General features: G+C 39.3%; 1 protein-coding gene and 1 pseudogene across 3 annotated transcripts in view; one reads left to right on the top strand and one right to left on the bottom strand.

Annotated features, from left to right (window-relative positions):
* RPS6KA2 (ribosomal protein S6 kinase A2) overlaps nt 1–25671 on the bottom strand; it is a 482219-nt gene that overhangs the window by 391798 nt on the left and 64750 nt on the right. For 2 of the 3 annotated variants that reach the window (XM_037817711.1, XM_037817713.1), the window contains exon 3: nt 4186–4236. In XM_037817711.1, the coding sequence (XP_037673639.1) occupies nt 4186–4236 (51 nt within the window). Of the gene's footprint in view, nt 1–4185; nt 4237–4334; nt 4397–25671 lie in introns of those variants that run through there. The other variant, XM_037817714.1, reaches the window with a different exon arrangement.
* LOC119519990 lies at nt 15032–15680 on the top strand (annotated as a pseudogene).

Here is a 25671-nt window from a genome sequence, read left to right as displayed (position 1 = left end):
GAAAAGGAGCAAATTATTATGAATTAAGAACCAAACCATACATGCACACACACACGCTGAGGTCAAGCACTCAGTCAATGGATGTGTGTTAAAAGCTAACCATGCCCTCAGTTTGGGCACATGCATTAGAGTTCTTTATCATTCTTTGTCTAGGGACTGGAGAATCTGTGCTTTCACCTCTCCATTTGTCAAATTACTACCTTGTCTTCCAACACTACACTCTAACAAGAGCAGCCGCACATCTCGGCTTCAAACAGCAGGAAACCTGAATGAACGATTGCTTTTTCTTTATTAAAGTCCCACCGAATCAACAGATCATCGAACAGCGCAACTCTATAAAATGGGCCATGCACGTTCATTCCAATGCGGTAAGAAAAGAGAAAAAGAAGGGACAAAACCAAAATAACAGTGGGCAGAAATTTTCTAAATAAGCTACTCCTTCTCTACTGCTTAAGGTTAAATGCATGGACAAAAGAAAACACTCTTTCTTTGGAGACCTAACCTCCTTTGCCTCCTTTTAAAATTTCTTTTTATGAAACTAAATAAATAATGAGTGAAACCACAATAGAGAAAGAGGAAACTCAATAAGCTGTTAAATTGGAGGCGACTTGTAGGTTCTAGTTAATAAAATACGTGAAAGGTCGTTAATTGTTGTGTTTGACGTATTGGCAGCTTCCACGACCTTATGGTAAAATCTAATATTTCTTGTCAAAGTTATTAGAGTAGCACCTGCTTATGCCCCAGCAGCGAGTCTGTGTTAGGATTTTAAACAGAAGCCCCTACAGTCCTCTAAATTGTTGTAAAAATGTGTTTAACAAACTTTTGCAAAGCCTTGTTAAAAATACATATATAGGGCTGGAGAGAAAGGGAGGAAAGGGAAGGGGAGGGAAAGAGATGGAAGAGGCTAACAGAAGGAAAGGTTCTTTCCTCTTATCTTTTCTTACTTATCTCTTACTCTTACTTTCCTGATCTTAGTCTCATCTTTTAAATCCCTGCTACCTTCCACACTTTTTTAGTGCTCCCACGTGGTGCTGTTTGAGCTCTGATTTATGCCTTTTTATCCTGAAAATAAGAAAAGAGTCTGGCATATCATCTTCAAGGTGAATCTGAAATCATGGCTGTGCATTTTAACCCCCTGGAGTTAAGGAATGGAGGCGAGTATGACAACAGACATGGCCTCTAAAACCCGGTTGTTTCAGGGCTCTCCAGTGTGCCCAACTCAGACACAAAGCAGAAGCAGAGGTCCTGATATAAATAGCCACTCTCCTTTGGAAAGCTTTCCAATTCCTACCATGCTTTTATGTATAAAGCTCTTACTGGATGAGTCATTAATTTCTAAAGAAATAATTCGCAAATGGCTCCCTCCTGTATATCCCAATCCCTGGTACTCAGTTTGAAGTTTCCAGCCAGTCCCCTCTGGCTCAATTTGTCCCTATTGATTTCCATGATCAAGAAAAGGGAAACATATTCTGCATCGATTCTCTGAATTCTTGTTTAGTGTGGCCAGTCTAAACGTGGCTTATGATATTTATAACAGGAAATCTCTGAATTTTCCAAGAGACACAAATTTTCATTCATCTCTATATAAAGCCAAATAACGTTTGACCAAGAGTCACCAACTAGAACTTAACTGTTTTTTTTGTTTTTTTTTTCTTGGACAGGCTACAAACTACACTGAAAGAGATCAAGAGAAAAGAGTAAAAGGGTTATTTCCCCCCCACCCCAACATATGGTGTTTTCTGAGTTTATCTAAATTTGGATATAGTTAAAAATAGTATTCAGACATTCATCTGGACACTTAGCTAAAATAGATGGAAGCACCTTGAGATTTTATATGGTCAAAAATCAGTTATCATTAACCATAAAATTCTGCAGACACAATTTTTATATCTAATTAGGACATTCAATTCATATCAGATAATGGCACCACAATAGTGGCATTTAGTAGTAAACTTAATAACCTACAACCCCAAACAAAAAGACAAACAACCCAGTTTAAAAATGGGCAAAGGTCTTAAATAGACATTTCTTCAAAGAAGATACACAAATGGCCAAAACAGCACATGAAAAATTGCTCAACATCATTAGCCATTAGGGAAAGGCAAATCAAAACCACAATGAGGTATCACTCTACACTCTCTAGAATTGCTATTTTTAAAAGAATGGGAAATAACAAGTGCTGGTGAGGATGTGGAGAAATAGAAACCTTAGTACATTGCTGGTGGGAGTTTAAAATGTGCAGCTGCTGTTGGAAACAGTTTGGGGATTCCTCAAAAAGATAAATGTGAAATTACCATATGAACTGGCCATCCCATTTCTAATGATATACCCAAAAGAACTGAAAGCAGGGACTCCAACAGATATTTGCACACTGATGCTCACAGTGGCATTATTCACAATACTCAAAAGGTGGACCAATCTAAATGTCATTAACAGATGAATGGATAAACAAAATATACACACAGTGGAATATTAGTCAGCCATGAAAAGGAATGAAGTTCTGATGCATGCTACAACATGGATAAACCTTGAAGACATCATGTTGAGTGGAATAAGCCAGACACAAAGGTACAGATATTATATAATTCCACTTATATGAAATAATGCAAATTCTTAGAAAGTGGAGTACAGGTTACCAAAGGAGTGGGTGGTGGGAATGGGGAGTTAGGGCATTATGCGTGGAAGGTTTCTGTTTCAGGTTAGGGGAAATTTCTGGTAATGGATGGTGGTGAGGGTAACGCAACATTGTGAATGTGATCAAACCCAATGAATTGTAGACTTGGGAGTGGTCAGGATCGGAAATTTTATGTTGTATCTATGGTTCCACAACCTGAAAAAAAACTGTTAATAAAAATACGTTCAGACACCAAACAGAAGGACCCAAATATGTAAAAAGTAATAGTAGAATTCAGCGATCAGCATTGCTTGTGCCAGTGTCAGCCGCTGAGTAGCACCAGCAGTCGAGTGAAATATCTAACATTCCCTGAAGTTGTTGCCCTGCCTGCTGGGATTTGCAGGTTTCCTGAAACCAGCCAGAACTTAGCAAACCCCTACAGGACTTATGAACTCTCCGATGTGTCCCTAAGAACATTATCACTGATTTGTGCAACTCCACACTTCCATAGGTTTTGGAGATGTCCACTACCTTGGCAGGTTGACTGTAGAAAATGTCATTCTTCCTTTGAAATGCCTTTTTTTTTTAACTTCAAGGACTGCTAGAAAGCTGCTAAATACACCAGAAATTCAGGAGTATTTTTGTTCAATATACCTTAAGGTACCATCAAAATTAAAATGAGCTTAATCAGAACCCAAGTTTCAAGTGACCTATTTGGTACTTACAAGGAACAGTCCCATTTTTTACTTGCCCCAGCTGCCAGTGAATATGTAGCACTGATAATCATAAATCCTCCAGCAATGTTACTACATGTAGTATTATTACTTACTAGCATCATAGGAGCTGGAAGAAATTAAAACTTGAAAGCAATAATAAAACTATGTTATAAAATGCCTTGTATATAATGCTACTATTAAAACCACATAGATGCTTGGAAAAAAATATGAGAAATACACCTCCGACTAAAATTATCCATTTTAGGCCAAGTTCCTAGAAAATCTTCTGCTGAAAATCTAACTTCTATATGCACCGAGGTTTTAAAGCTGGCTGGTCATCAATCTGAAAACCCCATAGTCCAGGCATAATACTTTAGCAAGCCCTGATATGCCAAGTTTGTCTAGCTTGCCATTTGTAATTCCAATTTATTTTGAAGACACACAGTAGAATTTTAAAAGAAATATTGCACATAAAATCATGTTATCTCCTATCACCATATATACATAAATATATATTCATATTTATCCACAACGATCCCCAGATTCTGAATAAAATTCACAATCTTAAGGTGCAATGAGACGAAAATCCCGGTCTAACACACAAGGCAGACCCCTACTGTACAGAGACATTATTGCATAACTCTAAAAGCAGCCATGGGTTTCTCACACAATGTCAAATAATTTAAATTTTACTCCTTAGGTTTCCGCTCTTCTCAAAGCCCAAAGCTTGCTTTGCTAGACTTTAGACAGGGTAAAACAACCAACGAAATTGAAAAGGAGACGTTGCAGTCAAATTTACAAAAATGTAGCTCGTATTAGCATGGAGAAAAAGAAACCCACATGAAGTTTCCTTACCTCTCCCGATGTGGCTGACTTTGTCTCAGGCAAGGCTGAGTCACGTTTGCCCTGTTGAAGCAGAAAGTTCAGAAAGAATTCCTGTAAGTTACGGTACGTCATTTACAGTAAGTAATTCCATGATCGAGACCATTCAAACGGACACTAACCAAGCCTGTGAATTTTTTGTTTCTAAACATTAATCTCCACATGATTCTAAATAACGTGAGGAGTTTCTCTCACTTTCAGGAAGCCCTCTAGTTACAACCCAAAGAAGGGAACTTGCTAACTTTTGTGCAACTTTTAAAATTCAGCCGAAGGAAGTGATGATGGGTCCATCACCGACCTCAAAACCCAACTGAAAAAACAAAAACAAAAACTGGTTTAACCTTCCAGATACAAAGCATTTAACTAATCAGCTGTGGTTATCACTAATGGAGCTGGGCAAATGTTTTAAGTTGACTTCCAAACTCCCTATTCTAGAGAAGGTATTATTTCCAGCTATAGGAAAGTGAAGGATTTTAATTGTCAATATGCTACCATATACCTAATTAAAATTCCAATAATGTTTAGTCATAGAGATTCAAACTCAGAAACACATGCATTCAGGATTCCTTCCTCTTCCTAAGCCTCTTTTTGGATAGAGTAAGATTTGAAGAAAGCCTGAAGATTTTACTTAGCAATGTGGTTTAGGATCTTTGAGAACAGAAATAACGGTTATCCTTATGTCTGCACACATAAATATCATAGGGGTGAGATTTTCATTTTCTATTTTATCCATGAGCTTTATTCTTCCTGTGTTGTTCTTCTCCTCTCTGTTCTCTGGCTCAAATCCCCAAAAAATAAGAAATAAAATAAAGTCAAAATTCAAATTAATCCCTTTTGCCTCTTACAAGTAATTGTGGGTTGAGTGTCAGTAGAAAGTTGGAGTTACGGTCTACGCTGGAGGTGATATAATTTACCTGTACTCCCTCACACTGATTTAGTCAACAACATTTTACAATGGTGGACAGGCTCCTACCACCATATCCTGGAAATGGAGACCCAGGGATCTCACAGTCCAGGAGAGGGATCTCAGCATTTCGGTTATTACTGGTTTCAGCGTCAACTTCCACCACTCTGTCTTCCAACACAACTGGCAAGCAGCTGCCATGCAACGTCTTCATTTCTTCATTCCCTAGAAGGTTCTCATCTTCGGCTGCACATCAGAACCTTCTGGGAAGTCTGAAGAACTACCAATCCCAGTTGTGCCCTAGATAAAATAAATCATCCTCTCTTGAAAGAGAATCCTGGCTTGTCGGCAGTTTTGATGCTCCCAGTGATTGACGTGCCATCAAGTTTGAGAATATTGCTCTCAGTGTCTTTCTCCTTGTTTCATGTCCCCAAAAGGACTGTAATTATCAAATGGCATGAAAACATTTTCCACCACTTGCTTTTGTAGTTTACACACCAGCTTGCATTGCACTGGGTATGCAGTGAATTTTGTGGGTTTTTGGTGTTTGGGTTTTTTTGTTTGTTTGTTTTTAACCCAACAACTCTTGTCCTAACTTGGCCAAGAGTTTCTTTCTTTCTGGTGAGAATTAATGCTGTGTAGCCCAGGTGAGAATGACCACCAGCCTACCACCATCGCCAGCCTCTGCAGGGAGGGCAGATGCCCGGGCCTGGGCATGTTCTCTGGACACAGTGATTGGTCAGGACCACAAAACAGAGGAGGGCCCTGCCCACGACTGCATTGGCCCCTCAGCTCTCCTCTCACCAGGATGTCTACCTTTCCAGATGATGTAAGTCTGGAGTCCATGCTTGTTTCACCACGGGAAACATGCCTGTTTGCAAATGAAATGAACAGAGATGGGAGGACACACAGTGTCCTGATGACAGCTTTTGTACCCTTGGATTCAAACCTGTCAGAAGCCATCAACCTCTAGATATTTTAGTAAATCACCAATTTTGCTTAAACAGTTTGACTTGGTTTCTATAGCACGAAAATGAGCGAGACCTAATGCAACATAAAGGATGCATTTAAAAATAAATGCCTGATAGCATGAAGGGAGAATCTCAAAAGTGTCCACAGTGCCATGCACTCACCCATTAACCTTATTTGACCATGTGACCAACGTGCAGACAGACAGATCTCCTAACCCCAGACATCAATCATAAAACCCCTAGGACTGTATACAGACAGTATGCCATGTTTTGTCCTGTTTTGTTTTGTTTTGGGGGAGGCACACACAAAAGGAAAGTTGTTAAATTTTGCATATTTTCTTAGTTAGAATCATTGATCCTCTTTTCCTTCTCATTTTCTGAATCTCCTGCTTTGCCAACAAGATTAAGGGCGACGGGGAATTACACGGGGGGATCAGGAAGGACTTGGAAATGAAATTATGATTCTTCCAACTCTTTTGTAAGCATGTTGTTCCTTCAGCCCCATTGTATTCCTTTATCTTCCTTGCAACGCATTTCCTACCTCTATTCTCTCTACACCATGAGAAACCTGCTGCGCTTGAGCTTCTGTGTCAATCCACGGTGGCCAGAAGGAAGGGAGATCTTTAAACTCCGAGAATGAAGCCCCGGATCCCTCCTACTGCCTTCCATCCCAGGATATGAGTGAAAAGGACTTCCTTTCTGAATTTCATCTTCCTCCCGTGGAGCATATGTGGCTCCTTCAGATGGGGAAGGAGAGACGGAGAAGGGAGTGGAGAACGGAAGGAGAGGGACCAAAAGTTTGGCTCTCAATGACATTCTTTTCTCGGGGTTTTCCATCATGAAAGGAACCAGACCCCAATCAGGAAGCCCTCCTTTCCTGCCCCAAACCCCCCAGGAAATCCTGCCCCCTAAATCTATCTGCTTTTATCGCTTTCCTCTTCCTCTAGTCTCATCCTGTTATATACCTGCCGCTGCATTATTGCCAAAATACATTTAGCATGAGTTTAATATCATCATGGCCAGCCCCCTCAGAGAAGAAAAAATAAGAAAGTTGAGCTGATATAAAACACTTTGTAAAAATGGATTGTATCTCAAATATATTCCATGAAGAATAAACCCGTGAATTACATCAAACACCAAAATGGTCAAATACTTCTGTGTTTTGTTAATTTGAAATAGAATGTTAGAAGTTTCTAGAAAAACTACAAATAATAGAATGTTGGAAGTTTCTAGAAAAACTACAAATAATCATTTTTTAAATTATGGACTAAACTTTTTTGAACTTTAAAATTCAATCATGTTGATTGTATAACTATATAGTTTTTATCATGTGACTTTGTGATTGTGAAAACCTTGTGACTGACACTCCCTGGATACGGTATATGGACAGATGAGTGATAAAGACAAAAAGTATATATAAATAATAGGGGGGTAAGGGGTATGAGATGTTTGGGGTGTTCTTTTTTATTTTTATTTTTAATTTTTTTAATTTTTATTATTTTGGGGGTAGTAACGAAAACGTTCTAAAATTGATTGTGGTGATGAATGCACAACTATATGTTGATACTGTGAGCCACTGATTGTATACTTTGGGTGGATTATATGGTGTATGACTATATATCAATAAAATTACATTAAAAAAACCCAATTATGTAACTTGGGACAAACATGACAGGCAAGCAGCAAATGTTCGATTGCATTTGAAATTTCTGGTCTGCATGACAAAGCTTTATTTGATCCTTGGGGAGTGTGTATGACAGGCCTTTCAGTATATAAAGCTGACCATCCATTTTAATAATGCAAAAGGGGTTGGGCTCACTCACAGATTCACTCTTTACTGTATTTACTACATAATGGAATATCTTGAAGGCTTTGTGCATTTTCTTCAAGAAAACACATTTAGACAGTCAGAGGCAAGTAATGGATGCAATCAATATAAGCTATTGTTCTTGAAATAAAATTAGTAGGTGAGATGCTAGAAAAGCTTGTTAAACTTGAGTGATGATTTGGTTGGAGTAATGCTGTCATCATTTTTAATTAACAAATGTGCACAGAATGGATGCTTATTGGTCTTTGGGAAAGTGGTGGTTCTCACGCCTCCTCTTTTGCTCAATTGCTGCATGCCATGTTTGTCACTGGTCCCCGTCCCGAGAGGCCCCAGCAGCAGAGCGTGGCACCCAGGCTGGCAAGCAGCAGACCTGAGCCCGTTTCCTGGCACCAGGACCTTGGGCAAGCGGCTTCACCACTCGGCCTCATTTCCTCATTGGCAGAGTTGAGGTAACACCATAACTGCCCCCGTAAGGAATAAATAAGCTGATGCATAGGAAGCACTTAGCAGAATGTCTGGCACACAGCAGCCTTCTTTAAATGCTAGCCATGGCCATGAAGATGTTGGGAAAAAAATAAGGGGTTCTCCAAATTATAGTTCTACAGAGTGCCCCAAAAATATTTTAGCCCTTCTTTGAGAACACTGGCACCCCTATTTCTTGACTGGGCGTATCTGTGATCTCTTAAGTGTCTGACCCTCGAGGTGTTTGAATATATCTGAACTGTCCTCGCTTCTGACTCGATTCCAACTTACGGTTTATAAGGGTAGGACAACAAAAAAGAAACAGTAGGTGGCAATAGAGATTTCCTTTTTCATTTTTTTGAAATGCAAACTTACAGGCAAATTGCAAAAATAATAAAGAAACTGTACTTAGAACTCCAATGGACCCACACCCAGACACCCAGATTTACCAAGTATTAGCTTTTTGCCATAGTGGTTATATCATTCTATCATCTCTCTCTATCTACCTATCAGTTTTCTAAACATCTGAGAGTGGGTTGCTTTCATCATGCTCCTCTAACAGTTAGCACCCCCATGCCATTTCCTGAGAATAAGGACATTCACTTAAGTGGCCACCTTAAGTACAGCCATCAGGTGCAAGAAATTTAACATAAAGTGCTAGTATTAAAATACAAAACCAGCTTAAGAAATCTGCCCAGGTGGATATAGACAGGGTTCAGCATCACTTGAATTCTATTTCTTATAAATAATCAGGCCATAAGAGCAATGAATAAGTGTCTGTCATTTTGAAATTCTTTAGAAATTATCGAAACAGTTCATTTAAATTTTTTACTTGACCCCAGACTTTTCGCTGCAATATCAATTCTAAAAAGATCTTTGGATGGTAGATGCCTTTGATGTATACTTGTTCCTCCCTGCAAAAAATACCCACCCACCCCATACAAGTAATTCATAGGGCACTCAGCCCTCTCGACCTAGCCATTTGTTTTCGAAGAGTCTGTAACTATCCAAATGTCTTTGTAACCCTTGCTAATTTTGAGCAGGTTCTCCCTCTTAAATTTGTATGATGTGCCACTAGATGTCAGCAGAGGATGCAGCAAGGAGGAAAACACCCAGCGTGGTGCAGCCAATGAAATCCTGGAAATTAATTGTCAATAGAATACAGGCCTTTGGTTTGTTTGTTTGTTTGTTTGTAGCTCTTACTGATGTGATCCTGGAGGAATAAAAATGCTAATTTCACATGCAGTCCAAATCGTCAGGGAGGCTAAGTTTTTTCCATAACCCTCGTCTCTCCTTCCTTTCCCCCACCCCTGGCTACTCAAAACTCTCACAAATGTGTCAGCTATATTTAGAGATGTATTAACTCTAAAAGGTTGGAGACTTGATGCTATAACATCAACTAAGAAATTCTCCCTCCTCAGATATTTGTTGGTTTTTCTGGATTGTAATTTAGACATACATATATAGACGGCTGTTAGATGTGTTCATATGATGGTTGGATATACACTTAAGTGTCCGAGCTCTTGGATTTGATGGACAGCTAAAACTAGGAACTGCAATGGGGTAGAGATGGGAGTGAGAACAAAGGAGTATCTTAACGAATATTCAAGAAAGGGGGGAAACTTAATCAAGGATGGAGGGACAGCTATGGACATTTAAAGAAAGAAACAGAAATCAGGGAAGGTTAGAACTGGAAATGATTGGGAAGACTATTTACCTTCACTGGATCACTCAAAATGATGGTAACGAAGGGCAAAGAGGATATACTCCTTACCCAAGATCACAGTCAGTGGCACAACAAAGACTAGAATACAAGTTTTTTGAACGGCAGCTCAATTCTCTTTCTCCTAACAGCCCATCTCTAACGGACCAGGTAAAAGATAAAATAGTTGGAGAAGGAATAGCTTCAAGAACTTCTAGTCTAGCAAGATGACAGGCAGAAATAACCTGAAAACTATTTCACCACACGCTCCTAGAGATGATGGAAAAAATAACACTAAAAAATGCAGTTAAATGAATTGCCGAGTTGTAAGAAAGAAAGGTCAGTCCACAGGTTCTGGAAGCAAAGAGCGGACTGGAAGAGAGAGAATCAAATGGCTCGGCTGACCCCGTGGCCATCCTGGGGTTTTGACGCCCATGTAGATAGAGGACAGGAGACCCTGGCTTGTGGGAGGAGTTGGATCGGAGATTCCTCCAGGAAGGCTAGCACGCTAGAAGGGCTGCACACTGCAAGAAAATCCACCTACCAGTGTAGGAAAATAATAAAGAAATTAATCTATTCCTGGGCTCAGGTTAAAGGATTTTTAAAAACTTTTCCCTGATAATAGAAAACCCCAGAGCCGTGTCTTACATGAATTTGGGTATGAATTTATAAAGCCATCATGGTTCAAGTTGAAGTTTAACATAACAGTTGATCTTATACCAAGAATATACCCGAGTTACCCGGAGAAGCCAACACAGAGCGTCTCTGGAAGGACACTACCCAAAACTAGGCCACGGGAAGTCTCCCAGGAAGAGTGAAGCCTCCAGAATATATTTACCATCAAAAATCACAAAGCCCAAGGAAACAGCCCACTGGAGTAAAAGACAGCAGACTCACAAAAAGGAAGATACGAGTCAAGAACTACAGATAACAGAATGGCAATTTTAAAAAGAGGATATAAAATAAGCATTTTCATAAATAATAAAAGCATAAAAACATAGTAAAATAAATAAGTGGAAACAGGTTAGAAAGACTAAAATAAAATTGTTATGGTTCACAGACACTATAACTCTCTATAAAACTCAAGAGAATATAACAATAATTCATAATTCTAATAAGAGGGTGTGGGAAGATTGTTGGATACAAGAGCAATATTTTAAAAATTAATGGTGTTTGTACAGTGACAATAAACAATTAGAAAAGACAGCATTTGCAATTGCCAAAATTAAAAGAGACAGAAAAAAGAAAAGAAGAAAGAAACCTTTTAGATATTAAAGGATACATATAACAAAAATATGTAAGGTCTTTACAGAAAAGATGATAAATTGTATTGAAAGAAATAAAAGGCGGCCAAAAATTTTAAGAGAAAAATCATATTCATGGATGGAAATCATCAAGTAATAAAAATAGCAATTCGCATCAAATCAATGTATAAATGTAATGTTAAAAACGTAATAATCCAAGCAGGTTTATTTTTTTCCTAGAATTTGAGAAGCTTCCTCTAAAATTCATATGAAAGAGAGAACATTGAAGGAAAGACAATACTATTTTGAAGAAGAAGGGGGAAGTGAGAGACACCTTATCAGACAGATATCAGCTCGTAATGCTACTGCTGTAACAATTACAACAGGATTGCACTTGTGCAAGAAGCATATAAAGCCTGGAAGGCACACTTATGAAGGCTCAGTATGACTGAGTTGACACTGAAAAACAGTGGAGAAAGGGTGACTGGTGCTGGCCAATGGACTAGCTAAATAGAAAAGATAAAAAAAAATACCAATACCACACACCACATTCAAAAATAAACTTAAAAGTAAAGTTAAATAAATTTAAAGACCAAAATGCAAAAGAACCAAAGTACATAACTTTCAAAGGACATTTGGGAGACTATCTTTTTGACTTGTGGCACTACAGGATCTTTCAAACAATACATTAATTGATTTGACTTCATTTAAATAAAAACTTTGCGTGACAAAAGATAGCATAAACAAAGTCAAAATGGGCTACAGGACAGAAAAATGTACTTGTAACTCATACAACTGAAAAGAAATTTAGCATTAGAGATATGTTAATTCATGCAATAATTAATTAAATAATTAATTAATAATTGGGCAGATTCTTTGCTCTTACAAACAGCACGCTAAGTGTGCTAAATTGTCCAGTGGCTGTTGGCAAGGATTTGGAGAAACAGAACCCTTGGTCCATTTTTGGGGAGAGAATAAATGCATTCACTTTGGAGAACAGTTTGTCAATACCAAGGTAATTTGAGAATGCACATTTCTTGTGACCCATCCATTTCACTTTTAAATATCTAGACCAGGTAGAAAAACCCTAGTATATGAAAATAGTATAGGAAGACAGGCACATGGTTTTCCACTGAGCACTGGTTAAAAGAGAAAAAAGAGTAAAAGTAATCTAACTGTTGCTTGGTAGAGAAATGGAAAAATAAATGTGGATGTTTTCCATACCGTGGAATACTACACAGCCCTCAAAATGAATGAACTAGAACTACTTGATTAATGTGAATAAATCTCAAAAACATCAAATGGAGTTTTTTTTTAAAAGTTGCAAAAGGAAACACACCTGCTATTATAGATGCAGCTTCTGTATTTCAAGTGTAAAATCATGCACCAGAAGCATAACTGCCAATAGCAAGAGGATGGTTAACTCTGAGTAAGGACAGAGTAGGAAAAAAAATAGTGGTAGGAGAGACTTTGGCTAATTCTCTACAAAATATGACAGAATGCTAATATCCCTTTCATTTCTGCAGCACATACATATGTGTTTGTCTATAATTTTTTGTATTTTTCATATGTTTCAAATGTTTCATCATTTAAAATGTTTTAAATTAAAACATAGTCAGTGGCCATAAGGTAGCATTTGGGATGTTAAAATAATTAAAAAATAAATTAAAAGGTTAGGATAATGTTCCTAGGAGTCTAGGAGAGAAAGACTTTAGGAAGACGAGAGTAGCACAGAACTTTGTGGGGAGAGCATTGGAAAAGGCCAGTGGCCCCTGGAACCTACCCAGGCAGGCTGAGTCAAGGTTGGAGGGAGGCAGATCTGGCGGACTGTTCCAGACATTTTCCAAATACTGCCTGAAATTATGATTGAGTGGCCCAAGGAGTCACCTGGACATATGTGTTCTGCAGCCCCCACCTTTTGAGAATAGGGAATTGGTGAGCTGAGTGCCTGGGCTAAGGGAGAGAAAGAACTGATTAGCAGAGCAGGTCAAACTATGTATTATTAACCCATGGGCAACCAACCGTGTATCTCCAAATTACTTCATGACCTGATTTTCTCACTGTCAGTTCACAGAGCTGCAACTGAACACCAGTAGGTGGTTTTTGAGAGATTATTCACGGATTTGAGTACATTTTGTTTAACCCAGTGACTGTTCACTGTCAGACACGGCCTCCAGCGCAGAGCTGATTCAATGACCAGCCGCAGGAAGGATCATGGGGTGGAGGGCAGCAGAGAAAAATCGAGGGTGAGGCCGTGCTTTACGGTTATGGGTGGTCACTGGAAAACAACCCACTGAATTTCTAGGCTCAGGTGGAGACAGAGAATCTTCTTAGTGGCAAACAGTGGGGATAGCAGAGTGAGGGAGGTTTCTGTTTTTCAGCTCATGCCCAGGGATATATGCAGTTTAAAAAAAAAAAAATGATGGCTAGAATAAGAGTCTGCCCCAGAGAACCTCTTTGTTGCTCAGATGTAGCACCCTCCCCCCCCCAGCTAATCTGACTCAGCGGGTTAACTCACTGCCCTCCCCCCTACATGGGACCTGACTCCCAGGGATGTAAATCTCCCTGGCAATGCAGGATATGACTCCCGGGGATGAATCTGGACCCGGCATCGTGGGATTGAGAACATCTTGACCAAAAGGGGGAAGAGAAATGAAGCAAAATAAAGCTTCAGTGGCTGAGAGATTTCAAATGGACTCTACAGGTCACTCTGGAGGGCATTCTTATGCACTATATAGATATTCCTTTTTAGTTTTTAGTGCATTGTAATAACTGGAAGGAAATACCTGAAACTGTTGAACTGCAACCCAGTAGCCTTGACTCTTGAAGACGATTGTATAACTATGTAGCTTACATGGTGTGACTGTGTGATTGTGAAAACCCTGTGGATCACACTCCCTTTATCCAGTGTATGGATGGATGAGTAGAAAAATGGGGACAAAACCTAAATGAAAAATAGGGTGGGATGGGGAGGATGGAACAGTTTGTGTGTTCTTTTTTACTTTTATTTTTTATTCTTATTTTTATTCTTTTGAGTGTAAGGAAAATGTTCAAAAATTGATTGAGTGATGAATGCACAACTATATGATGGCTCTTTGAACAGTTGATTGTACACCATGGATGACTGTATGAAATGTGAGTATACCTCAATAAAACTGAATTTTTAAAAAATGATGGCTAGAAGAGGGTGATGCTCAACCTAAAGAAAGTCATCAGCTGGGTGAGGAAGGGGTGGAGAGCGTAGGTAAAAGACACCTGCTTTACCCCCTCACTTCAGGTCAAAACATCCACCAAGTATCCAGGACAACTATACGAGCTGGGAGTGAAATATCAGCCAATTCCAGATGCTGAAGCATCTCTTGAGGTCATTTTATGGGCATTCAATATGCTATTTATCATGTTTATCTGTCCTTGTAGAAAATATGTATTTATCAAATGCTTATATATAGAAGACCTATACTTATCTTAAATAGAGACTCAGGCCAAAAAGTAAGTCCACAGTATTATTTTTCAAATCAGCCAAATTGGATCAGATAAACAGGATCAGGCCTTTTTCACGGAATATTTGAAAATGCTCTAAACTGAGCCATCGTCACTGCTTAGTCAAGTAACGCACAAGTCAAAATTGTATTTCAGCTCTGCCAGAGCCAGCCGGCTGGTGGCCATGATGGTTACATCCCCTCACCCTCCTGTGTCACCACTGCCACCATGCCTGGAGGTCCGCTTCTTGGGGATGAGGCCCCCAATTTCAAGGCCAATACCACCGTTGGTGGCCTCAGCTTCTACGACTGTCTGGGAGTTTCGCGGGACATTCTTTCCTGCCCCTCCTGGGACTTTACCCCAGTGTGCACCATGGAGCTTGGCACAGCTGCAGAGCTGGCACCAGAATTTGCCAAGAGGGATGATAAGTCAATTACCCTTTCAATAGACAGTGTTGAGAACTATCTTGCCTGAAGTGAGGATATCAGTGTGTACACTGGTGAGGAGCCCACAGAAACATTACCTTTCCCCATCATCGATAATAGGAATCGAGACCTTGCCTTCCTGTTGGGAATGCTGAGCCCACAGAGAAGGACAATAAGGGGATGCCTGTGATGGCTCATGGAGTGTTTAATTTTGGTCCTGATAAGAAACTGAAGCTGTCTATCCTCTGTCCAGCTACCACTGGAAGGAACTTTGATGAGATTCTCAGAGTAGTTATCTCTTGCCAGCTGAAGGCAGAAAAGAGGGTTGCTACCCCCAGTTAATTGGAAGGATGGAGACAGTGTGGTCGTCCTTCCAACCATCTCTGAAGGAGTCTTCACCAAAGAGCTCCCATCTGGCAAAAAAATACCTCTGCTACACTCCCCAGCCTTAGGTCTCCCCAGGAAGTTGGTGCTGGACTTGCATGCTCAGCACAGTGAGCCCGAGTCTGCTACCCACCAATCAAGTTTTCCTGTAGCAATTTCATAAAAACATCCAAGTGTGATCACAGCCATGGTCTTTGGGTTGCTGTACTACTGGCTTGTTAAATGAAAACGGCACTAAAATTTTGGGGGGATTCTTTACTCTGTGACTTCACCAGCTGTCTGTTCTAGTCCTATATCTCAGCACTCTTTCTGAAATATATTCTCTATTTGGGTCTGGAATCCCATTTCAGGTTCGGGTTCAACAAGTGTAAGTATCATTGATGGTTGAAAAGATCTGTTGTGCCCCATCATAGAATGGCTCAGCTTTCCAGCTGTCCAAATCAAATCCTTTCTTCTGTTAGCCATTTGGGGGAGTACCAGAACTTGAGATTCAACTTTCTCTGTAAATGCCTAAATATATAACCCAAGAACACAGAGTAACCCAGATATTCTTCAACATTCAGTGTTTTAACCACAGTGGGGGTAACTTTTCAATTCCGTACTTTTCCAACCCAAGTCAGAAAAGTGGGAGGAAGGATTTTTTAAAAATATTTTGCTATATAAAAAAAGAAAATTTTGCAATAAATTTCTATCAAAAGGGGAAGCTACAGAGAAAAAAGATGTACCAGAATGTGGGAGCTCCTATAACAAGTGCCACATCTTCACGCAGTATTTCTGTGCATCAGTCTGCTCTAAAATGTGATGTATATAAAAAAGTACACCTTGGGAAGAAAGGAAAGAATGATTTTAAATGTTTTATTATAGAATTATTCTTGCAGTGGGGGACTATTTTCTGAATTCTGCTTTTTTGGAATTAGCAAATAAAATCCTTTGCTAAAACTGAAAAAAAAATTGTAGTTCAATATAGCTGAAGTCATAGCCATTCAAATTTATTTTATTACGTTGCTAACATAAAGTGACTATTAATTACTGTGGTGGATTGAATCATGTGCCCCCCTCCCTAAAAGACAAATTCTTAATCTTAATCTGCGATCCTGTGAGTATGAACCCATTTGCAAATAGGACTCTTTGAAGATGTATTGTCTGTTAAGTTGTGGACTCATCTGTGTATAGAATCATATAAGATCCTATCTAGTGTGGCCCAACTGAATCAGACTGGGCCTCATCCGTATCACTGGTGTCCTTTATAAACAGAAGAAATTCACACACATCAAATAAAAGAAAACCACATAGGAGGAGACCAAAGAAATTGTCATATGATGGAGGATGGCTATCAAAAGAACACTACAGACTTTGAGGAGAAAGTATGGCCTCTCCAATGTCTTCATTTGGGACTTCTGACATCTAAAGCCATGAGCCAATAATGTGTGGTATTTGTCATAGCAGTCAAACCCTACTAGAACTTCCCATCCTTCTTCAGCCATTAAGGACTAGAAATCTCTCTAAAGAAATGGTATTATAGAATTGTAGGTACACAATCTCTCCAAAAACAGAAATACAAAACACTGCGGACTTTTCCTCTTTGCCTCCATTTATGAAGGCCATACTTTTATTAAGTTTAATCAATATATAAAGTTCCTAATAAGAGAATTCAAGACCAACCTGGGTCATCATCAACTATTCTCACAAAGAAACTAGAAAATCGCTTTCATTCTCTATTATCCATAAATTGGCTACACATTTTGGGATTATGCATGATAACTTCTTAATATGAGTAGCTTTCCCTTGTCAACCGGAATATGTTCTTATAACAATGGGTATGTGCCCAGGGAGGATAAAGTAATTTTGACCCTATGATGAAGAAGACATACTAGGTGTCACCACTCCCAAAATATTCTGGGGTTGGCTGCATTTGCATCAGTGGCATCTGGAAAAACTAAACTGGGAATTAGATGCACTCACTCGGCTTGGGCAGGTGCTTGGTAAATGGACCCAGAACACATCATGGGAGGATGCTGAGCACAACAGGAAGCTCACTGGCAACAGACAACCAAGTAGTTAGTCTAGGTGTGAAGATAGCATCTGAGAGATTCAATGAGAGTTAAGCTATGAGTCAAGAGACAGGTAGAACACAGCAAGGAGCAAACTGGGGAATCATTCACCTTCCAGAAAGCAAGCTCTTCCTAGGAAATAGCATAGAGGACAGGGTTTTCAACCTCAGCACCATTGAAATTTGAGTCCGGATAATGCTTTGTTATAGAGGGTTGTCCTGTGCATTGTTGGATATTTAGCAGCATCCCTGGTCTCCACCCATAAGATGCTGGTAACAGCCCTCTCCCAATTACGACCATCAAAAAGATCTCCAGGCATTGGGAGACAAAATCCGTCTCCAGCTTGAAAACCACTGGTTTAGGAGCAAGACTCTAGCCCCTGAGGGCTACTGGCATGTTCTGAAGACAGAAAACTGAGATATAGAAGATGTGCATCCATAAACCAGACGTTAAACAAGCTCCTAGCTATGGTCCCAAGAATTGTTCAGAAGGCACATACAAAAACAGTAGCACAAGGTTAGAGCCAGACCAGAGGGAAGTATGACTTGATTCCAAGACCCAGAGATCTGGGCTTGACCTCCTTAAGTCTTCGCTTAACAATTAATTAATTTAAAGCCCAAATCTTAAAATTAGAGGCAAGAAACTATAGCTATGCTCCAGCAAGAAGCAAACTTTCAGGGCCAAGCTCGGACACATCTTGACCACCAAGAACCCCCTCCCCTCCTTTGTACAACATAAACCAGGAAATGCACAGTATTAGGGTTCTCTAGGGAAACTGAACTGACAGGATATATATATATATATATGCATTTGTATAAATACATATATTATGTAAATATTGTGAGTTTTTTTTACAGGAATTGGGTCACGTGACTGTGGGATGGGCAAGTCCAAATTCAGAAGAGTAGGCCACGAGCTGGCAACTTCGATGAAGGTTTTCGACAAATTCCCCAGGAGAAGCTGGCTGGCTGAATTAGAGATGAAAATTCTCTTTTCTGACTGCTGAAATCATCACTTCTCCTTTTAAGTCTTCAACCATTCTAATTAGATGTCTCTCATGATCAGATGAGCTGTCTCTCATTGCTGAAGGCCATCTCCTCAGTTGATTGTAGATATCATCAGCCACAGATGCAATCAAATTACTGACGATTTAAGTCCAAAAATTATCCCCACAGTAACAATCAGGCCACTGCTTGCTTAACCAGACAACTGGACACCATCTCCTGGCCATGTCAACACATGAACTTACCCATCATACACGCAAAGGGAGAAGCAAGCAGACAGTGGGGATGTCATCAAAAGCACTTTATTTATTAATTGGTTTATTAATTTATACATTTATTCAAAATTTGTATTTATGTGTGAGTTTCTTTAGCACAATGTTTCTTCCTCTGCCCCAGATGAAAGAAAACTTCAGTCCTCCCGAGATGAGTCTGCTCCTTCTTAGCTAATTCACAAAGACAATCTCAATTCTGAAATGAGAAGACATGTCCCCCCACCCCACCCCACCCTGTCCTTGTCATAGTCACACCTTCAAACTCGATTTAAACATCTCTTGTCACCTGTCTTGGACCTTCCGCAGGAAGCTAGGGGAGGGGATGGCTGCTTCTTCTCTTTGTCCCCTGCAGTGTCCCTACCCACTAAGCTGCCTGAGGATGTCACCCCAATTCTGTGGGCCTCTGTTTCCTCACCAATAGAGAGGTGATTCCCAAATCCTTTGGATAAATGTATATGAATCGGGAATTATTTGCTCTTTCAGATTATGACAGCTGCTGCTCCTTTCTTTGACCTCCTCAAGGACTTAATATTTTTAAAATAATTACTTTCCATGAACTATGTTCCAAAAACATCTGCAAAACAGCAACCATGAGTGAAATACTTCATATGCTAGACACATTTTTTTCATGCCATCACTCATTCAATCCTCACAGTAGCTCTGGGAGGCACAAAACTCCACTTTTCATATGATGGAACTAAGACTTAGAGAGTGTAAGGCATTTCCCCAGCTAGTAAGAATTCGAACTCAAACATAGCTAACTTCAACCTGTGCTCTCCACTGCTATTGTTTCCAAGTATTTCGTTTTCTTAAAGCACTTACGGTTTTACTGTATTAATCATGTTTATGTGAGATTTTAGTCACTCAAATATATTTTTAGAACTTGTTAGTATAAAGGCAGCATATTACCAAAAGAAGTTTGTCTTTCTTCCTTTTGTTCTAGAAAATCAACTGTAATCTAATAAAATAATTATAGCAGCTAAAAATAACTCACACAACTTGGCTATATATATGTTTTTTAAATTCTATATCCAAAGTGGTTTTGATAAATGTGACCGGAAAAACATGTGTTTCAGTGGTCCTCTCCCAATTATCGTTTAGAGACCCTGCTTATTTGAGGAAACCGGGGTATGAGCCATGATTACTTCAATCCATTTATCAGTGTGGAAAGCTGGTATCATAGTTAGTTATGAACCTCACAGGGTAAAGAATCTCCATTTTAATTGTCATCATGGAACAGGATGAAGGTAAGAACTAATGTGGCATTAGGCTGCTGTATTGGGTCAGCCAGCGAGGTCAGGATGTGTCTCTGCGAAGGCAGGAAGCCGTCTGTGCCAGTTTGATGTATTATGGCCCCCAAAATGCCATGTTCTTTGATGCAATCTTGTGGGGGCAGATGTATCAGTGTCGACTAGGTTGGAATCTTTGGATTAGGTTGTTTCCATAGAGATGTGACTCAATCAACTGGAGTGAAACGTTTGATTAGATTATTTCCACAGAGGTGTGGCCCCGCCCATTCAGGGTGGGTCTTAATTAAATCACTGGAGCCCTATAAAAGAGCTGACAAACAGAAGGAACTCAGTGCTGCAGCTGAGAGACATTTTGAAGATGGCCTTTGAAAGAAGACTTTTGCAGACACTTTGCTCCAGAGAAGCTAAGAGAGGACAAAACGCCCCAAGATCAACATTTTGAAGAATGCACAGGAGCTGAGAGAGGAGCTGGAGCACAACCCAGGATCAGCAGATGCCAGCCACGTGCCTTCCCAGCTAACAGAGGTTTTCCAGACGCCATCTGTGTTCTTCAGTGACGTTACCCTATTGTTGATGCCTTTGTTTGGACGTTTTCATGATCACAAAACTGTAACTTTGTAACCAAATAAACCCCCTTTATAAAAGCCAATCTATTTCTGTTTTTTTGCATGATGGTAGCATTAGCAAACCACAACAGCTTCCATTGCAGGGTCGGACTCTTTGACGCCAATTTCAAGGATATTTTCTAGAACACCCTAGCTCATCTGATATTCCATCCAGCTAACTCTGTCACATATGTGTCTATCTAACATGTCTTGATTTTATGTAAATTTCTACCTGAGACACTGTCTTTGAAAAAATTTTTTCCATATCTAAATTGAGAGTAGAAAATCAGACGAAGCCCTAAAACTGCTTCCTATGACATCGAGTTGCTAATTTTAAGAACTGAGTAAACAGGTCAACCATCTTGCAACTTAAGAGCATCTCGGCCTTGCCAGATGTGTTTTCCCAGCGCATAATATTTTCCAAAGGTGCATTCAGATGCAGAGCGACAGTCACAAGGGATGTGCTTTTATTACTTCTGAGCTACATCAAAGCTAGTGTGACAATGACAAAGAGAAAAGCTATAATAGAGACACAATAACAAGTAGGTAGCACTCAGCGTGACATTTGCTACCACAGAAATGCTTTGAAGTCTGTGAGAAAAGGAAAAATAAATTAGCATTAGGTGGGTTATAAAAGTGAGCTCTTGCTCTCAACAAATGGAACATGGTAAAAGGAAATGGATAACACAATACACTGAAAAAAGAAATTAGTTTTCATGCTAAAGTCCTGATTTTTAATCACAAACAACACTAAACGGGAGACTCCCATGAATCTTGCTCCTTATTGGGTTTGGCTACAGGGGCACCTGCAGGGAATTGTGGGAGGTTGTCTTTCCAGAGCTCCCTGTGGACCTGGAAGTACATTAATTTCAGAAATCAATGATTTTTGGAAAGTGATTTTGTAGTAGAAACTATACAAGGTTTTGGAAGTAATAAAAATAAATGAGTGTTTACAATATTTCCCAGTGTCCTAAGTGTTTTGCATGTATAGCATAAGTAACATAGGTGTGACATGTTTTATTAGAGGTAATAACCCTATGAAGTAATATGTCAGCCTGAGTCATGGCAGAAATTAGCTGGTACACTCAAGCTGTGCAGTTTGAGGATGGATGACTGCAATGACCATTTACACAAATGTGGGGAGGGGCAAGCACTACCTACAGTAAGAGTGGAGGCTGGTTCCGCCTCTAGGCTAGAAATGATGATGGGAGGTAGCTGTTACCATAGCTGGACATGGGTCTGGGTGGAGAGGGCTGCCCAGTAGAAGCTGTAACTTCTGAGGAACAGGGGCAGCCCATTGGCACTGTATGGGGAGGGAGCCATTCCCACGCTCCCCACCCCCTCAGAGCCCCAACTGGGTATCCATGGGTGGAAGCAAGAGTTCAAAGGAAGCAAGGAGCCCCAGGGGCTCCCAGAAAGTAGTTTTGAGGCAGCCACATGTCATAGACCACCCAGTTCAGCCTCCCAGGACCCAGAGCAGGTTGGAGAAGGGCAGAGGGTGATAAGAGGCTCAAGTGGGAGCCATTCTGCATGGGCCAGTGCATTATTATCTCATTTAGAAAATAATGAAATGAGGCTTTTTCAATGTTTATATTTCTAGAGTGTGTTTAACTCATCTGGATTATTTAGTCGATCAATGGCAGGGCCAGAATTCTACCTGAGGCAGACAAACCTAGATTGGGTAGGGGAAGAGCTCAGTGTGCTTTGAGAAGCAGATCTATAAAGTGATTAATAATTACACAATGTTATACATGCTTTACTAGAAGCACGTGAAAAATGCTCTTGAAAAACATTGCAGGAATCGGTGTTTCTGTTGGTTCCAGAAGGGCTTTACTGGAGAGGTAACAGGTGTCGGTTCTGAGAGATTGGTGAGTATTTGGGAGGTGGATAGATCTGCACGTGTGAAGGTGCAGAGTCTGGAGTTCCCCTCCTGATTGTGGAGAGGAGAAAACTTGGTGTGACTGGACCCTGGAGGCCTCCAGGTAGGAAGTAGCAGGTGCCCAGGAGGTAGACTGAGGCAAAATTGCAGGAGACCTTACATACTAAATGAATTTTTTTTTGCAGAACTTCCTTTGTGGGCTTCTTTTAGCTGCCTAGTTTTGATCCATTTTCTGCTACATTTAAGGAAAATTCAGAAAGCTACACACAGATATCCCCCAGAGATATCGTGGGTTGGATTCCAGACCACACAATCAGGCAAATATCACAATAATAAAGCGAGTCACATGAATTTTTGGTTCAGCCCAAAAGATCTCAACAATGACAAGTTCCAGAAGAAAAAAAAGAATGTACCCAAATGATGTAAATGGAGCTATTTAATGAAGGGGACTACTTAAAGAGGTCTGAGCAAGATTCAGAGAATGTGCAAGGGACATCGATGTCCCAAGAGACAAAAGTGATAGGAATCCGTGCACATTTCCAGGGCCAAAGGGAACGCAGGAGTTAGCAGAGGCCAGTGTGAGCTGGAGTTGAGGAGAATAAGGACCTTCTGTGGTGTAGAAATGCAGAGACTCTCTCCAGAGAAGCAGCTCCAGAAAACAGGAGGGTGCAATGAATACCAGCCCTCTCTCCCCCCATCTCCCATCTCTGTCAGGGCCTCCCATTGGCTGCAGACAATTGGAATGTGCAGGGGTCTATTGAAAATTCTACACACTAGGCAGGAAAAAAGTTTGCCTAAAAAGTGTCAAAAGCAGTTTGGCCTGGAGGTTCTCTTTTAAAACCTGACATTTCGGAGTTGGAAAAAGATGGTGGCAACTAAATTCTGTACCCAGATAAGTTGTTATTCAGATTGTGGCCAACAGGCAGAATTTCTCAGATAGTTTACCATCCACGTAGTTGCTTCAGAAAAAGTCACTTTAAAAAGTTTACTTGTCTAATAAATCTTAATTCAAAACAAAGAACTTAAGGAGGGAGAATTGATCAATAATTGCAGTGAACAGTAAGCAAAATAAACCAGCTAAACATAGGGTTATTTGTGAATAATTGTTGTTAAAGGGGCTATAAAAACTGAAGCAAATGACAAAACTAATGATTAAAGTAGGAAAGACAACACAATAATTTAGTAATGATAACATAGATGTAAAAAAAAAAAACATCCTGATTCTACCAACAAAAATTTGTAAATGGTGGGGAGTATAGCGAAGAAAGACTGTAAAAGCATTCTAATTTTTTATTTCACACAGTGCTAAGTCAATGAATATTGTGGAATTTTATGTTGCTATAGATAAAAAAATGCTGAAGTTACTTTTTAAAAGCATAGTCCCCTTCCAAATCACTGCAGAAAATAATGCTAAAAAATAATCCACAGAGCAAAGGAGAGATAAAACAGAAATAAATTATACAATGTTAAATTTTTAGCAGCTGTGTCTTCACTCACACGTAGGTTGGTTCATGTCCCTTTATGCTTAATTTTAGCTAATTTTATCAGTTTAATAATAATTCCTGTTCCACTTTTTTAATTTTACTACTTCTCAGCATGTCCACCAGAGGGCAGGAGAGAGAAGCACAAAGGAGCCGGGATGCTTGAGTCAAACATGCTTAAAACCATTTTAGGCATCTTGGCTAAAATGGGCAGCCAAACCGAGGAATTTCCATTAACTGTAGATGTTCCCTATGAAGGCTCTCCAGTTTCCGCATAAGGAACTCAAACCAAGAATTAAAATGTTCTGTCTAGGTTAGGTCTTAAAATATTTTGCATAAGACATACAACGTATAAAATTAAGAGTGTCTATAAAAATAGATGTAAAAATATATCCATATCCTTTGACCAATAACTTTTAGGACTTTATCCAAAGAATATACTCAAAGATAAATACTTAGGTCTGTGGATATTTTGCATAGTGTTTTTTTAATATTGGAAATTTGCAAATTTATCCAAATAAACAGTGGATTGAACAAATAAATTAGGGTATAGCTAGATAATGGAAAATTATATGGGTTTCAGAAACCATGTTCTTAAATAATATTTAAGATTTTGGGGAAAAATATAAATATTAAGAGAATATTACAGAAAATACGATTTAATATTGGTAAAATAAATAAATATGTATATGGTGATGTAAATATAGAAACATATGGAAGCTGACTATAGATGAAGATATAGAATTATGTGACTACAGATATGGAGATAGAAAAGCCACAAAAACAAGGTCATGGGTGGGGAAATATACCAGCTATTAAAAGTGATTACCTCTGCTTTATTATATTACAGTGAATTAAAAGGGTTCATTTATATTCGCCTATAAGTTTTGCATATTCTATAACATAATATATGATTTTTAAATTCAGGGAAAAATAAATATATTTTATGTGTATTTACAAAACAAAAACAGAACCTTCTTTGTCTTGTCCGTATCTTAAAATGGTGAAGTCAAACCCATTTGGGATAGACCAGCAGTAAATCTGCAAATCTTTACCATGTTTTTTTTTTTTTTTTTTTTGCTATTCTATCAGAGCTATTTTTTCATTACAATGGGAAAAATAAAGAAGATGCAGTCTTTAAATTAAAATGAGACAAAACACACACACATATATACACACATAAACAGATATGTGAATATATACACACATAAACATATATAAATACATATAATTGCTTCTCCTCCAAAACCCTACAACTACAAGACATTGACATTGAAACGGGTCCAAAAGACAGGTTGAGCATGACTATGCGACAAGAAGAGCCATTTCCCAGCAAGAAAAACTCCTTCTAATTAACCCTACACTCTATTAGAGTTATGTGTCAGACAAAACATGATACCCCCATTCCCTAGACAACTCTTGATTTTTCAGGATTTCATTTCCCTTTTATGTGGGAGATGATCAGTCATCACAGATTGAGACTCTCATTGGTCTCTGCACCAAGTAAAGCAATGAGG

This window comes from Choloepus didactylus, chromosome 24 (genome assembly GCF_015220235.1).
Source record: "Choloepus didactylus isolate mChoDid1 chromosome 24, mChoDid1.pri, whole genome shotgun sequence".
In the NCBI taxonomy this organism is placed as follows: domain Eukaryota; kingdom Metazoa; phylum Chordata; class Mammalia; order Pilosa; family Megalonychidae; genus Choloepus; species Choloepus didactylus.
This window is presented reverse-complemented; position numbering and strand designations above follow the sequence as displayed.